Source organism: Macaca fascicularis, chromosome 13 (assembly GCF_037993035.2).
Source record: "Macaca fascicularis isolate 582-1 chromosome 13, T2T-MFA8v1.1".
NCBI lineage: Eukaryota > Metazoa > Chordata > Mammalia > Primates > Cercopithecidae > Macaca > Macaca fascicularis.
In genome coordinates this window covers 19,536,253-19,551,951 of record NC_088387.1, presented here as the reverse complement: position 1 = coordinate 19,551,951, position 15,699 = coordinate 19,536,253, and the positions used below count along the sequence as shown (strand labels likewise).

Sequence of the window (15,699 nt, the reverse complement as noted above, 5' to 3'; positions counted from 1 at the left end):
CTGAGTAGTTGGGACTACAGGCGTGGCCCACCAGGCCTAGCTAATGTTTTTAAAAATTATTTGTAGAGATGAGGTTTTGTCTCTGGGCTGTTTGCCCAGATTGGTTTCAAACTCCTGGGCTCAAGTGATCCTCCCACCTTGGCCTCCCAAAGCGCTGGGATTACAGGTGTGAGCCACTGCACCAGGCGTTTTTATCTTTTTTCTTTTTGAGATAAGGTCTTGCTCTGTTGCCCAGGCTAGAGTGCAGTGGCATGATCACCCCTTATTGTAGCCTTGACCTCCTGGGCTCAGGGATCCTCCCACCTCAGCCTCCCGAGTGGCTGGGACCACAGTCATGTACCACTATACCCAGTTAACAGTTTTTTTTGGAGACAGTCTTGCTCTGTCACCCAGGCTGGAGTGCAGTGGTATGATCTCAGCTGTAACCTCCGTCTCCCAGGCTCAAGCAATTCTCCTGCCTCCTGAGTAGCTGGGACTGCAGGAGCATGCCAGCATGTCCAGCTAATTTTTGTATTTTTTGTAGAGACAGGGTTTTGCCATGTTGCCCAGGCTAGTCTTGAACTCCTGAGCTCAGGAGATCCACCCACCTTGGCATCTCAAAGTGCTGGGATTACAGGTGTGAGCCACCACACCTGGCCACTGCTAATAGTTTTTATTATTTCTGTAGAGATCTCTCTATGTTGTCCAGGCTGGTCTCAAACTCCTCGGGCTCAAGTTACCCTTCTGCCCTGGCCTCCCAAAGTGCTGGGATCACAGGCACGAGCCACTGTACCCCCAGTCTCATTTCTTTTTCTTTTCTTTTTTTTCCTAATTAGGAATTGATGTGGAATGAAGACACATTTCTAAGTATGGAATACAATAAGCCCACCATGCCTCACTTTAAGTAGATGGGAAACGTAAATTCACCTTTACTTGAAAGGTTAATTTAATAACAGATTAAATTAATAAAAGAAAACTTATGCTGCCTGCTTTCAATTTTTGTCAGGAAAATTCTAGGCTGCTGAAATTTTTTAATCTAATTTTATGGACAGAGCAAACAGAAACAAAGATTATTACCTTTCAGGAAGAATGTAAATAAGAATTACTACTTTAGATAAGAAATTAGAAGGCCGGGCATGATAGCTCATGCCTGTAAAGCCAAGGCGGGTGGCTCACTTGAGGTCAGGAGTTTGAGACCAGCCTGGCCAACATGGTGAAATCCCATCTCTACTAAAAATACAAAAATTAACCAGGCATGGTGGCACGCGCCTGTAATCCTAGATACTGGGGAGGCTGACGCAGGAGAATCGCTTGAACCCAGGAGGTGGAGGTTGCAGTGAGCTGAGGTCGTGGCACTGCACTCCAGCCTGGGAAACAGAGCAAGACTCTGTCTCAAAAAAAATAAATAAAATAAAATAAAATAAAATAAAATAATAAAATAAAATAGAAGCCAGGCACGGTGGCTCACACCTGTAATCCCAGCATTTTGGGAGGCCGAGGCAGGTGGATCACCTGAGGTCAGGAATTCGAGACCAGCCTGGCTGACATGGTGGAACCCCATCTCTACTAAAAATACAACACATTACCTCTTAGATTACATCTTTTTGGGGATAAGATGCAAAATATAAAATGCCACCCAATCAATATTCTTATGAAATCATTTTTGTGCCATGCCAACTTTCTCTATATATACATCTACAGTCCAATTTCACTACTCACAGTAGTTACGTTCTAGTGAACACTGAATTCACACACATGAAACCACAGATCCTGAGGAGAAATACAGGGCTGGGTTCCTGCAAGTCTCTGGTCATAACGTTCTGGTCAATGGATCGATATACAGTCTTGTTTAATGCAAGCTTTTGTTGAAAGGCACCTTATTTAACATACCTTGTTAATTTATTAACACTGAACACTAGACAGAACTTCAGTGCTATGCTTACATTATAAATGGCAAAAACTGGCCAGGCGCAGTGGCTCATGTCTCCAATCCTATTACTTTGGGAGGCTGAAACGGGAGGATCACACGAGCCTAGGAGTTTGAGACCAGCCTGTACAACATAGTGGGACCCTGTTTCTACAAAAACAATTTAAAATTAGCTGGGTGTGGTGGTGAATGTCTATAGTCCCAGCTGCTCAGGAGGCTGAGGTGGAAGGATTGCTTGAGCCTGGGAAGTTGAGGCTGAGACCCTGTCTCAAAAAAAACAAAGTCGTCACCAAGAAGAAGCATGACAATGTGAAAAACATAGCACCGAATACATCTCAAAAAGGACCATCTTTATAGCATGAGCTGAAACAGGAAAGCAGAGCATCACCCTGCCCCACCTCAGCTGTAACATCTGCCTCAGGAGACTCAAATTCTTCACTGCTCAGGTGTGTGAACAATCATGAAAGCACCGAGTAGTGACATTAGGGTTACAAATACATTTTAGCCAGTGAGTGAATTCACACATACAGAATCTACAAATAATGAAGATCAACCATGTGTATGAATATAGGCCATTTGCTTTTTCTCATTAACACTATGACCAAGGTTTGATGTGGTCTTTATATAAAAATATTAAGCAAATTTCCAAACCTGGTGTAAGCTAGGATTTTTGATTCCCTTACTGCTAAATGAACAAACAAAAAAGAGACCACACAAAATGCCAAAACTAGAGACTATAAGTATGCAGAAAACAGTACTGCTGGCCAAAGTCACGCCATTCCACAAGTGGTACCACTGGCCAAGGATGGACATAGCACGCATTTACCTTCAGAAACATAAGGAAGAGCTGACCCGGTGTAAGGACTTCTTGGTTCACTAAACTATCAGGATTGTCCTCCATGCACTCTCCTTTGGCTAAAGCGAAGAGCTTTCGCGTCATGAGACAAAGCATATAGAACTTTTCAGTATTGGATTTCAAGTGGATACAGATGCACTGGCTGTCAAAACAGAAAAAAAAAAAAGCTTAAAACAATCCAGTTGGTAATACTACTTAATGTTCTATTAAACAAGATCCCCAATTCAAGCTTACTTAACTTTAATTAAATAAAATTAAGCATTCAGTTTTTGAGCTGCACTGGCCACATTTGAAGTGCTTATCATGTCGCTTGCGGCTATGTACTGGACAGCACCAGCATGCAGCTGGCTTCTTTAGTAATTATACAGTGGTTATATAAGACAAAGTCCTTGCTTTGGAGAAATAAAGTCCCTGCAACTTTCAAACCGTACAGAAATAAAAATGTACATTTGTGTACACAGAAAGTAAAAAAGTAAATGTAAATGAATGAAATGTTCACAATTGGTGAATGTAAGAATCCAATGTACTATTTGGACATTATTCTGGAAGTCTGAAGTGATTTCAAAATAAAAGTTAAAAAGTACCATAAAATAAAACATGGCTACTAAAAAAATACAAGTGAGGAGGGCCACAAAAACAAAGGTAGCCCCCGGCTAGCAAGGACCAGAATTCTACCCCAAAATTCATTCTCATTCCCAAATGACTCGCTTGCCCAAACTGCAACCAGTACAAAGGACCACTGACAACCCTCCACCCCTCCAAAAACATTTAGGCAAAGCACACATACTTAAACAGGAACTCCGCAGCTTGCTCATTTGGGTACCAGTCAGGAACATTGAGTTTTACTCTGAAGCATCCACCTAGGTAGTTAAGGACCTGTTTTTGTGTCGAACAACCCTCCTCCATTACAATCCTTAACATCTGAGAAACAGAGTTCCTAAGGAAAGAATCATCCTCTTTTCCTTTGATGAGCTCCTGAAATATCTGATAATCAGAAAAGCTGACAAGTGCCTGGAATAGAAAATAAAAGGTTTCATTGCTCACTAATAACTAAAATACTGTATTTATTCAGTAACAATTATCTTCTCTCATTATTTTTCATACCCAAGTAAAATTAGCACTCTGCTATTGCTGAATCAAAGTAAACTCTCTAAAATAAAGCATTCTTTGTATGATAGCCAGACAGCAATATGGCCTCCAGGGTCCTGACCTCCTGGTGTTCACGCACACGTGTGGTTTCCTCCCATGCTGAATCAAGCTGCTCTGCTTGACCAAGAGAATGTGGTGAAAAAGATGATGGCAGACTCCCAGGACTAGGTCACAAAGGGCACTGCAGCTTTTGTCTTCTGCATCTTCCGCCCTCTATTCTCTCAGCTAACTATGTGGAGGAAGACAGCTGCCTCAAGCAGCCTACAGAAAGGGCCATGTAGAGAGCAACCCCACGAGGAGACCTCCTGCCAACAACCAGCACTGATTTGCCAGCCATGTGAGTGAGCCACCTTGGAAGTCCTCAAAATGACTGCAGTCCTGTCTTGACATCTCCATGCAACCTCCCGAGACCCTGGGCCACAACTGCCCAGCCAAAGCACTCCCAAACTCCCGACTCACAGAAACTGTGAGAATGAAAGGTTTATTGATGTTTTAAGCTATTGAATTTTCAAGTAATTTGTTTTGGAGCAGTAGATAACTAGTACAGTATTATTTTAACAAGGAGAATCCATCCAATCTGTACAGGATACTACCCCCAATGAATTTCTTCATAACAAAAGAACGCATTCATTAAGTCATACCTTAAGTGCAAATCCCAAAGGAAGAAAAAACAGTTCTTTCCGGTAAATAAAGTTCAACATAACAGTGCCATTTTCCAAGTAGTGGAGGTTCATATTGACAGCAGAATGTTCTTCCCTCACACAGTGCATTGAAATTCCTATTGAACCAAACAACAAAAACATCAGAAACTCATTGGTACTATAATTGCTTCGATCTTTTTTTTTCCTGAACAATCTTACTCTCTTAGACACAATTAAAGCCATTAAGTCACTAAGTTTAGCCAAGACTGGCAATCAAAAATGTTTCTAAACCTCAGCAGACGTCCTCTTGCATGCAAAATCTACCCAGATTGAGAAACACTAATGTAAAATAACTGAAGCTATAAATTTAAGCAAACTTTAAAGTTTCCTCCAGGACAGAATCCACGTCTTTTAGCACCTTTTTTCCGACTTAAACTGTGGAGTCTGGTCAAGACTCTGGTGCTTGATCTAATAGTTCCAATGGAGAAAAGTGGAATTTTAGATTTTAAGTTCATTTCAGTTTCAGGCAAAGACTGCTAAGACATACTACCATCAACTGATGCAAAAGAAAATGACTAGACATTTGGGCATGCTGTTTTTCTAGGTGTAGTATGTATGGCTATAATTAAGGTCTGATTTTTAGCTCAACTATCAGGACAAATTGTTTAACTGTCAGGGTTACTCAAGAATACAACATGCTGTCTTAGACATTGTCAAAGAGAGTGCTCAAACAGAGGCCAGGTGGCTGGCAGACAGAGAACCTGAGGGGTGTACCACAGTAGCCTGAACCGGAAGACATCCAAGACCCACACTCACCTATGGCCAAGCCAGACTAGCTTTCATCTTCATAAGCAGTAACAAAAATACACATGCGCTTTCAGTTAGCAAAAGTGAAACATAATAGAAAGCTGGTTTTCCACTATGAAAGTTTTGTAAATTTTAAAATGCTTATAATTGATAAAAATCATATTCAAGGTGGACAATACCTTGAATATACATATACATATACATATACATATATTATAATGATTTCCACAATCAAACTGATGAAAACATCAATCACCACCCATAGTTATCATTTGTGTGTATGTGTGCACGTGTGTGTGGTTGAGACACTTAAAATTTACTCATCAAATTTTAAGTAAGCAGTACAGTATTACTATCATCACCAGGCTGTACATCAGATCCCCAGAACTTACTCATCTTGTAATTGCAAGTCTGTATCCTCTGACTGGTATCTCTCCATTTCTTCCTCCATCCCAATTATGAAAACTTAACACAGGAATGAGCAATAGAAAAACAACAAAAAGCAAAAGAAAAGGCAGGCACGGTGGCTCATGCATGTAATCTCAGCACTTTGGGAGACTAAGGCAGAAGGACTGCTGGAGCCCAAGAGTTCGAGATCAGACTGGGCAACATGGTGAAACCCCATCTCAACAACAAAAAAAAATACAAAAATTAGCCAGGCATGGTGGCACACGCCTGTGGTCCCAGCTACTTGGAAGGGTGGGGTGGGAGAATCATCTGGGCCTGGGAAAGTCGAGGCTATGGCGAGCTGTGATCACAGCACTCTGCCCTCCAGCCTGGGTGACAAAGTGAGACCCTGTCTCAGAAAAAAAAAAAAAAAGAAAGAAAGAAAAATATCAAAGACTATTTAGATGCATCTACTTAAAAAAAAAAAAAAGGTTTCAAATTTTCCTTAAAAAACATTCTAATAATCTCCAGAACTTACCATACTGAGTATAACCAGGCCCTCTGGTTTTCCATTTTGGTCTTATCATTGCAATGGGAAAATTTCTCCGAGGCATAATCAACATTCGGATGACTTTTTCAATGCCGTTGATTATAAAATAGCCCCCCATTTCCTGCCAAAGAGATGAACTGCAACTTGTTAAACAAAGATACATGACTAACTGTAGACACGAACCTCATTCCTAGGCAAAGGTAGTACAACACATAGAACAGGAGCACAGAGGCGAAACATACTACTCACCCCTTAAAAACAGTACACAGACACTGTCTTTGTGTGAATTAACAGTTTTCTCAAGTATATTACAAAGGTCCTAGGGACATAGGGAAAAAGTATGGAAGAAAAACAGGATACTTCTCTCTGTCAGACAGGCTCAACCTAACTTGCCTTCTGTCCCCTAAAATGACTTCAGTCTTCAAACAACACTAAAAAAAACTTACTCCAAAGAGGGGTTGAAAGATAAAAACTGTAACCATTCTGCTTCCATACTCAAGTATGGTTTCCCAAATAAGTTCAAAAACTTGACTGTATGAAAGTTTTGGAAACCAGAAATTTGGATTAGCTAAATAGAAAAATATTTTTAATAGCTCTGCTCAATATCACATTTCTGTAATAAAGAGCTACTGTTTACGAATTGCCTACTATGAAACAGGCATATTATACTAGGTACTCTATGCTATCATAACATTTAATTCCCATAACAAGGAGTGGGAGAGCTCTTATGCCCATTTGCAGCAGAGGAAACTGAGGCTCAGGGAGATTAACTTCCCCAAACCACAAGACTGATAAACGGAAGAGCTGTCTGACACCAAAACCCTCTTCCCACCACATAACACCATCTACCTATTTAGTAGGCACAGTCTGTACGTCTTGATTACCTCAACACTGCAAAGCCACCTAATACAGCTGAAAGAAATGATGAAGGGAAGGCATGTAAGTCATTTAATATGAGCACAGAATCTTACTGTTAGCAAAGCAGACATTTTTATTTTTTTAGTGATGGGGTCTCACTCTGTCTCCCAGGCTGCAGTGCAGTGGCACAATCATGGCTCACTGTAGTCAGGCCTCCTGGGCTCCAGTGATGCTCCCGCCTCAGCCTCCCAATTAGCTGGGACTACAGATCCATGCCACCACATGCCCAGCTAAATAGACATTTTTGACGATAGCTTTGTAGATTAAGACAGCTTGAAAAAAAAAATTCATGGAAGTATGTCTCTATCATTCAGCAAATCAGGGAAAAACCTACCAGTTCTTCCCCCTGAACAATAATATTCTCTAATTTTATAGCCAGTTTTTCATACTGTCTAGTTTGATGGTCATTCAGAGTCATATACTGTATGCAGGCAACATACTGATACCTCTTTCACCTATCCAGAAATTGGAGCAGAGAAGGAAAACACTGACACACTTCTTGTCTTCTTACTCCCAACCCAGGCCTTCTCTACTGTCTCACGCCTGGACGCCTGTGATTACCTCTGCCTCCTCATGGTGCTCAATAAGGGCTTGTGGGGGAAGGCTGTGTAAGTTGCAAAGCTTGGATTTCACCATGATGGGAACATAGCCAAGAAACTGCTTAATGATTCCTTTTGAGATTCCATTCACTGCCCAGTTGATATCGGCCTAAATGAAAATGAGAGAAAAAGTTACTTAAGGGAAATACCTGCATTTTAGAGAACAATGAGCATTTTCAAAGACTGAGGAAGAAGATCAATTAAATGATTTTATGCCTTAGATTTAGAAGGTGGGATCTCTTAGAAAACAGCACCAAGAAAGCAATTTCTGGCATAAACTTTATTAGGCACCCGCCCTACTCCCAAATATGTGCAGTGCTGAGAGTCACACAGCGTTACCAGTACTCACTGTCAACTTCCCACGGTAGGTACTCCTTCGGCCCCGGCATTCTGCTGGATAAACGCTGACCTCTTTGCAGATGGTCCCTTTTGGAACTGTAGGTGGACTGATAACAGCATCCAGAATAGTAAAAGAGATACGCTCATCTTTGAAAGCAAATTCAAAGGGAGGTATAGCCTGAAATGCAATTCACACTATTAAATTGCTTGCATTTCCAAGGCATTTTTTCTCTAAGACTCTTCCAAATCTTGTATGTTCTACAAACATTGATGCCTGTGATGCCATCATGACACACCTAAAAAGGACAGTTAAGGCTACCTCCAGTCTACTCATAACTTCACTAAATACTTAAAACCATAATGCATTATTAGCACAAGATTGTTTTGAGTGACTACATGTGTCAGAGACTGTAGCAGGCTCTAGGAATACAGCTGTGAACAGAACAAAATTCCTGTTCTCTGAACCAAGAGCCTTGTGTATTCTTACCTTGTCTATGTGCATAGCAAGACAAATGGGACTGCTGCTAATAGAGCAAGGATATGGAAACATCCTTTAGGATTCAAGACTAGATGCTTAATGTACAATGGCAACGTCATACTGAAGCCAGAGTCATGCAAAGGAAAAGATGGTGGCCAGGCTGGGTTTCCCCTTCCACAGAAGTTACTTCTTCGTACCATTCTGTGGGGAAAGCTTTGCTCTTCTGAGGAAGGGGCATCACCAAGTTCTCCTATATATTTATTACGAGCAACCTCCCAGGCTTTTCTTAGAATAATGATAATGAAAAAATGGAGCCAAGAAAGAATACCAAGGAGGTATTCCTCCTTCACCCTCACGTGAGTTAACTGACCTTTGCTAAATTTTAAAATTTTATCTAACGCTGGTATTATTTTAGAAATTCATATTTTATTTAAAAATAAAAGCCAGGTGCAGTGGCTCACACCTGTAATCCCAACATTTGGGAGACCGAGGGAGGAGGACTACTTGAGCCCAGGAGTTTGAGACCGGCTGGGCCACATAGGGAGACCCCGTTTCTACAAAAAAATAAAATAAAAAAATTAGCTGGGCATAGTGGTGCATGCCTGTGGTCCCAGCTACTCAAGAGGTTGAGGTGGGAGGATCACTTGAGCCTGGAAGGTCGAGGCTGCAGTGAGCCATAACCATGCCACTGCATTGTAGCTTAGGTGACAAAGTGAGATCCTATCTCAAAACAAAAAGAATGGCACTTAAAAAAAGAGAGATTAGAAGATTTGCTTTCTCAAGACGCAGCTGCACTATCTAGATCGAAATACAGTGAACTGTTGTTATTCACAATAGTTATGTTCTACACGTTTCCATAAACACTGAATTAGCCAATACTGAACCACTGCTCCTAGGGTAAATACGTGGTTAGCTTCCTGAGAGCCTCTGGTCACATTTCATCAACTAATCAATACAGTCTGGCATTATGTGTGTTTCTGTTTAAGAACAGCTTATTTAATATATATTATTGAGTCCGTAACTCACGCCTGAACAAAGCCTATGATTTCGTCCACTGATCGATACACAATCTTGCCTTATGTGTGTTTCTGTTTAAGGACAGCTTATTTAATATATATTATTGAGTCCCTAACTCATGCCTGAACAAAGCCTATGTTAAATGCATGTGTTAACATTTTCCCCAAAAGGTACAGCACAGCCTTCTTGTGCTTAGGAACTTTATACAGAACTTTAATACTTTGCTTGGGGGACATTTTAAACAGCAAAATCACCAACAAAAAGCACAAAACATGGCACTAAATAGATAGTGAAGACCACCTCTGTTTATAGTTTAAGAACTGAAAACAAGAAGGCCGAGCATCACCTTGTTAGATCTCAGCTGGGAAAACGGACACTGATCAACTCAACTTTTTCGCTGCTTCTGGGCATGGTGCTTTTGGAGTAGGAGTAAATTTTAGTGAGTAGGTGAATTTGCAAATATAGAATCCCCAAGTAATAAAAATCAATTGCATTTTGAAAAGATTTTGAAAAGACAGACACATAAATTCTGACTCACAGAAAGGAGAAATTCACTTCAAAGAAACTAGGCAAAATTATGTTTTGTAAGTAAAAAAAATGACAACTATTTTTTCCCTTGGCTTTATAAATATGAGCCATTTATGTTACTGTGTTTTACAAAACATTTTCAGATACTATATTATTACAGTACTGGCTAAGTTGTGGCATCATTTTCTATGCAGGGCCAAATTTTCTTCATCTACTTCAACCAAAACAATATATCACAAGGGACTGAATGCAGAAGCAGACATGAGAATCCAGTTGTCTTTTCATTGAGCCAGACATTAAAAATATTTTTAATAATGCAATTCATCTAATTTCTTTTTTGCTTTGGAAAATATTTTTCATAAAAATGTTAACATAGAATTGGTTTTTTTTTTAATTTATTTATTTTTGATACAGAGTCTCACTCTGTCGCCCAGGCTGGAGTGCAGTGGTGAAATCTTGGCTCACTGCAACCTCCGCCTCCCGGGTTCAAGCAATTCTCGTGCCTCAGCCCCCCGAGTAGCTGGGAGTACAGACATGTGCCAGCACGCCCGGCTAATTTTTGTATTTTTTAGTAGAGATGGGGTTTCACCAGGTTGGCCAGGCTGGTCCGGATCTCCTGACCTCAAGTGATCCATCCGCCTTCACCTCCCAAAGTGCTGGGATTACAGGCAAGAGCCACCACACCCAGCCGATTGGCTTATTTTTAAATGAATTAGTGCTTTTCTAAAATTTCTCAATTTGATTTTTTTTTTTTTTTTTTTTTTAAAAGACAGGTCTCACTCTGTTACCAAGGCTGGAGTGCAGTGGCACAATCATAGCTCAGTCAAGCCTCAAATTCCTGGGCTCAAGTCATCCTCCCACCTCAGCCTCCCAAGTAGCTGGGACCACAGGTGCAGACCACCATGTCCCGCTAATTTTTTTAATATTTGTAGAGGTGGGGTTTCACTATGTTACCCAAGCTGGTCTTGAAATCCTGGGCTCAAGTCATCCTTCTGCCTTGGCCTCTCAAAGTCCTGGGATTACAGGTGTGAGCCACTGCACCCGGCCCAATTAACTTTTAATTAGGTATTTTTTCTCACAGACATGATACTGTAAGAATCCAGGCACAATACAAATAACCCCCACCAAGTCTTTCTAAACAATAAATCTTAATGGCTCCCATATTATTTGCCGAACAGAGTTCAAGAATCAGACTGGCAATCAAAGCTCTCCACATTATCTCTATTCCTATCTCTCACAACACAAATTTTACCCAACAAAACCACAGGTAGCGTCCCCTAAGCATGTGACTCTGCTCTACCCTTCCCCTGGATGAAATGTACGTTTCTCACCTCTTGAACTCATCTAATCCTGCCCTTTCTCAAACTCCTGGATTAGTTGCGCCGCCCATCTGCTCCCACCGTAGCCCACACAATCCCTTGGCAGAGCAGTTCTCAAGAATATTGGCATGGACTGCTTTCATATCTTCACCCCTCCAACCCCCAAACACGACAGGGAGCACTGAAACGCATGAACTGTCTCTTACACGGGACTGCCTCCTCCACATCCTCTGAGCCTAGTGCCTGGAGACACTGGAGATGCTTACTAAACGAAACTTTCCCCCACCATCCTCACCTGAATTCTGCTACCACTACTCTACGCTAATAATGCAATTACACTTTTCGATTCAATCTTGCTTTTATGACTCATTTATACCTTCCTCAGCACCTGCTTAATTCATAACAAATGACGAGTAGTTTCTCTCTTTAAAGCTCTAAGAGAAGGATACTGAAGGATAACCTTGTACATTACACTGTACCTACAAATAAGTTCGGAATCTTTTGAGGTACGTTTTGGAGAGGTAAGTCTTCTAGTGATATAAAGCCGTGTGCATTGTGAGTGGTTGGGAAGCACACCCCAGATAAGCCACTTCCTCACTCTCACAGCACCCAGAAACTGTCCAACAAGAAACTACGGTTCGCAATCACTTTTCAATCCAGAAATCACGAATACATCTCTTAAGACGCTTTGACTACAAGTTCCACGAGGCCCAATTCCGCGTCCTGTTTAACATGTTGTGCTCTCCCGCTTACCCACTGAGCCTGTCAGGATCAAGGAGCACATGCATTTAGGGTCATATTGTGACCTCCCAGCCATCTCCCTGCGATTGGCCTCGCCGCGGCAAGGGCGCCAGCGGACGCCGCGCTCACCTGCACCGCGAGGCCGAGACCCTCGTGCACGGCGTAGTTGAAGGACTCCACATGCGCCCGCGTCAGCTCCTGCAACGCTGCCTTTTGCTGTTCCCGCGGGATTCCATAAGAGGGGTCGGTCAGGTGCTTTAGGGTAGGCCCGCTGGGCAGGTTCCGCCACCGGCTGCCGGGATCCATGCGGCCACCTGCACACCGAATGCCAGTGGCTCTGTACACGCCGGAAGTAGTGGCCGGAGTCCCGCTTCCGCAGCCTGCTGGGAAATGTAGTTCCCTCTCGTTCCGCCCGCCCTAGGCCCTACGGTTTCGGTTTCATGGAGTCGACGTAGAACCAAAAACTTCGAGTGAACGGGCCGATTAAGGCCGTGACCAGCTAGAGCGTGGCGGTCCCTCCCTTTCTCCCATCTTCCGCCCCACCCATCTCCCTCCTCTGCGACAGATGCCGCAGGTGGAAACCCGCTCCTCTCCCAGTGGAGCGTGTGATCTCTTTGGCTCTCATTGGCTCAGTCAATTAGGATTGGAGGAGAGCGGTCTTCTCAGGTTCTCTTCTATTTCCCTTAACCCGTTCCCAGTCCCACGCCGACGCCGACACTGGGGAGTCATCCGGCCAAAGTCGTTGCTTCAACGAAAAAGCGGATGCCGGGCCCCTGGCTGACTCTACCCAACTCCTAACTCGCGAGGCTCATCCCTGGGAAGCCAAGGAGTGGTCGGGCCCCGCTAACCTCCTCGCATCTTCTGGACTGGAGTCCTTGGGGAGGCCTGGGGAGGGAGGTGGGATCGGGCGGTCTCGGATGGAGGGGAGAGGGCAGCTGGGCGTCCCACTGGATTTACAGCGTGAAGATCCTTTGCGTCCCTGTGAGCCCCTTACCTCCCCAGTACACTGATTAATCAGGGAATGCCTGCTGGCCTTTCAACTTCATTGTGTGTTTAACAGCTATATTGCGTTATAACTGGCATACAATAAACCAAACATTTAAAGTGTACGTGTTAAGTTTTGACCTATGTATACAACCATGCAGCCATCACCACAAAACAGTTAAACCACCACTACCCAGTATCCTCCTGTCCCTGAGAGTCCCTCCTTACTGTCAACTTCCCCTTTTCCTAGTTCACCTGGTACTTTTCCTTCCTATATCACTTTTTATAAAAAATTTGAGCCGGGAGTCTGTGTTGCACAGGCTGGTCTTGAACTTCCGACCTCAAGCTATCTTCTCGCCTTGCCTCTCTCAATGCTGGGATTACAGGCATGAGCCACCGCGCACGCCCGGCCAGCTGAGTAGTTGTAGTTCTTTATATAGCCTATACTAGTCCTTGTCAGATACATGATTTGCAAATATTTTCTCCCATTCTGTGGGTTTTTACTTTCTTGCTGGTGTCCTCTGAAGCAAACTGTTTTAGTTTTGAAGTGTGTTTTTTTTCTTTTGTTGCCTGTCTTTTTATATCATATCTAAGACATCATCGTGTAATCCAAGGTCATGAGGATTTAAAAAAATTTTATGGGTACATAATTAGCATATTTAGAGGGTATATGAGATGTTTTGATACAGGCATACAATGTAATAATCACAGAAGGGTAGATGGGGTTTCCATCACTTCAAGCATTCATCATTTCTATATTATGAACATTCTAATTGTACTTCCTCAGTTATTTTTAAAGGTACAACAAATTATTGCTGACTGCAGTCACCCTGTTGTGCTATCAAATACTGGATCTTTTTCAATCATGGGAATTTTTACCTACATTTTCTACTTAGAGTTTTGTAGTTTCAACTCTTAAGTCTTTGACCCATTCTGAGCTAATTTTTGTATATGAGAAAGGCATATCACTTTATTCCTTTCCATGTGGATAGCCAGTTGTCCTAACACCATTTGTTAAAAAGACTGTTCTTTCCCGCATCAAATTTTCTTGGCCTCCTTGTCGAAAATCAATTCACCATAGATGCAAGGGTTTATTTTTGACTCTCAGTTCTATTCTCTTGATCTGTATGTCTATCTACATTTGTCTGTATGTCTGTCTACATTACTACACAGATTTGATTAATATAGCTTTGTAATAAATTTTGAAATCAGGAAGTGCACATCCTCCAACTTTTTCTTTCTCCAGATTTCTTTGATCCTTTGTATTTCAATATAGATTTTAGCGCCAGCTTAGCTCGTCAATTTCTCTCTTTTTTTGTTTTGTTTTTTGTTTTTTTGAGACAGAGTTTCGCTCTTGTTGCTGAGGTTGCAGTGCAGTGGCATGATCTCGGCTCACTGCAACCTCCACCTCCTGCCTCAGCCTCCCAAATAGCTGAGATTACAGGCATGCACCACCATGCCTGGCTAATTTTGTATTTTTCGTAGAGACGGGGTTTTACCATGTTGGCCAGGCTGGTCTTGAACTCCTGACCTCAAGTGATCCACCTGCCTCGGCCACCCAAAGTGCTGGGATTACAGGCGTGAGCCACCATGCCCTGTCCAACTTGTCAATTTCTGCAAAGAAGGCTGAGATTCTTGATCAGGATTGTGTTCAATCTGTAGATCAATTTGGGGCCTATTTTCAATCTAACGATAATTGTCTCCCGATCCATAAACATGGGATGTCTTTCCATTTATTTAGGTGTTCTTTTTTTTTTTTTTTTTTTTGAGACGGAGTCTCGCTCTGTCGCCCAGGCTGGAGTGCAGTGGCGCGATCTCGGCTCACTGCAAGCTCCGCCTCCCGGGTTCACGCCATTCTCCTGCCTCAGCCTCCCCAGTAGCTGGGACTACAGGCGCCCACAACCGCGCCCGGCTAATTTTTTGTATTTTTAGTAGAGATGGGGTTTCACCGTGTCTCGATCTCCTGACCTTGTGATCCGCCCGCCTCGGCCTCCCAAAGTGCTGGGATTACAGGCGTGAGCCACCGCGCCCGGCTATTTAGGTGTTCTTTAATTTCTTTCAGAGATGTTTTGTAGTATTTGGTGTAGAAATGAACTTTTGTTAAATTTATTCCTAAGTATTTCATTCTTTTTGATGTTGATGTAAATGGAATTGTTTTCTTAACTTCAAGTTGTTTGTAATATGTAGAAATACCATTGAGTTTTGTATATTGATCTTGTGTCTGGCAATCTTGCTGAACATTCTAACAGCGTTAGTGGATTTCTTAGGACTTTTTCTATATGATATCTTGTCGTCTGCAAAGAGAGATCGTCATACTTCTCCCTTTCCAGTCTGAATGCGCACTCTTCCTTCCTTCCTTTTGTCTAAATTGCTATGTCTATAACATTTAGAACAATGTTGAAGTGACAAGAATAAATACAACAGTTTTGTGCCTGATATTGGGAAGAAAGTTCCCAACTGGAGCTTTCACATCACCATTA

General features: G+C 42.3%; 1 protein-coding gene across 9 annotated transcripts in view; it reads right to left on the bottom strand.

Moving 5' to 3' along the window:
• The window catches only part of POLR1B (RNA polymerase I subunit B), a 33,983-nt gene extending 21,409 nt beyond the window's left edge, over positions 1 to 12,574 (bottom strand). For 2 of the 9 annotated variants that reach the window (XR_012422046.1, XM_074011270.1), the window contains exons 1-7: positions 12,365 to 12,574; positions 8,163 to 8,330; positions 7,776 to 7,922; positions 6,285 to 6,417; positions 4,553 to 4,689; positions 3,550 to 3,773; positions 2,733 to 2,904 (exon numbers count right to left, since the gene is read on the bottom strand). Coding sequence is in view for 8 of the 9 variants with exons in the window: in XM_074011270.1 (XP_073867371.1) it covers positions 2,733 to 2,904; positions 3,550 to 3,773; positions 4,553 to 4,689; positions 6,285 to 6,417; positions 7,776 to 7,922; positions 8,163 to 8,330; positions 12,365 to 12,541 (1,158 nt within the window). In the remaining variant the exon portion in view is untranslated. Of the gene's footprint in view, positions 1 to 2,732; positions 2,905 to 3,549; positions 3,774 to 4,552; positions 4,690 to 5,751; positions 6,194 to 6,284; positions 6,418 to 7,180; positions 7,209 to 7,660; positions 7,923 to 8,162; positions 8,331 to 12,364 lie in introns of those variants that run through there. The other 7 variants (XM_074011265.1, XM_074011266.1, XM_074011267.1 and 4 more) reach the window with 7 other exon arrangements.
• Positions 12,575 to 15,699: the final 3,125 nt, after the last annotated feature.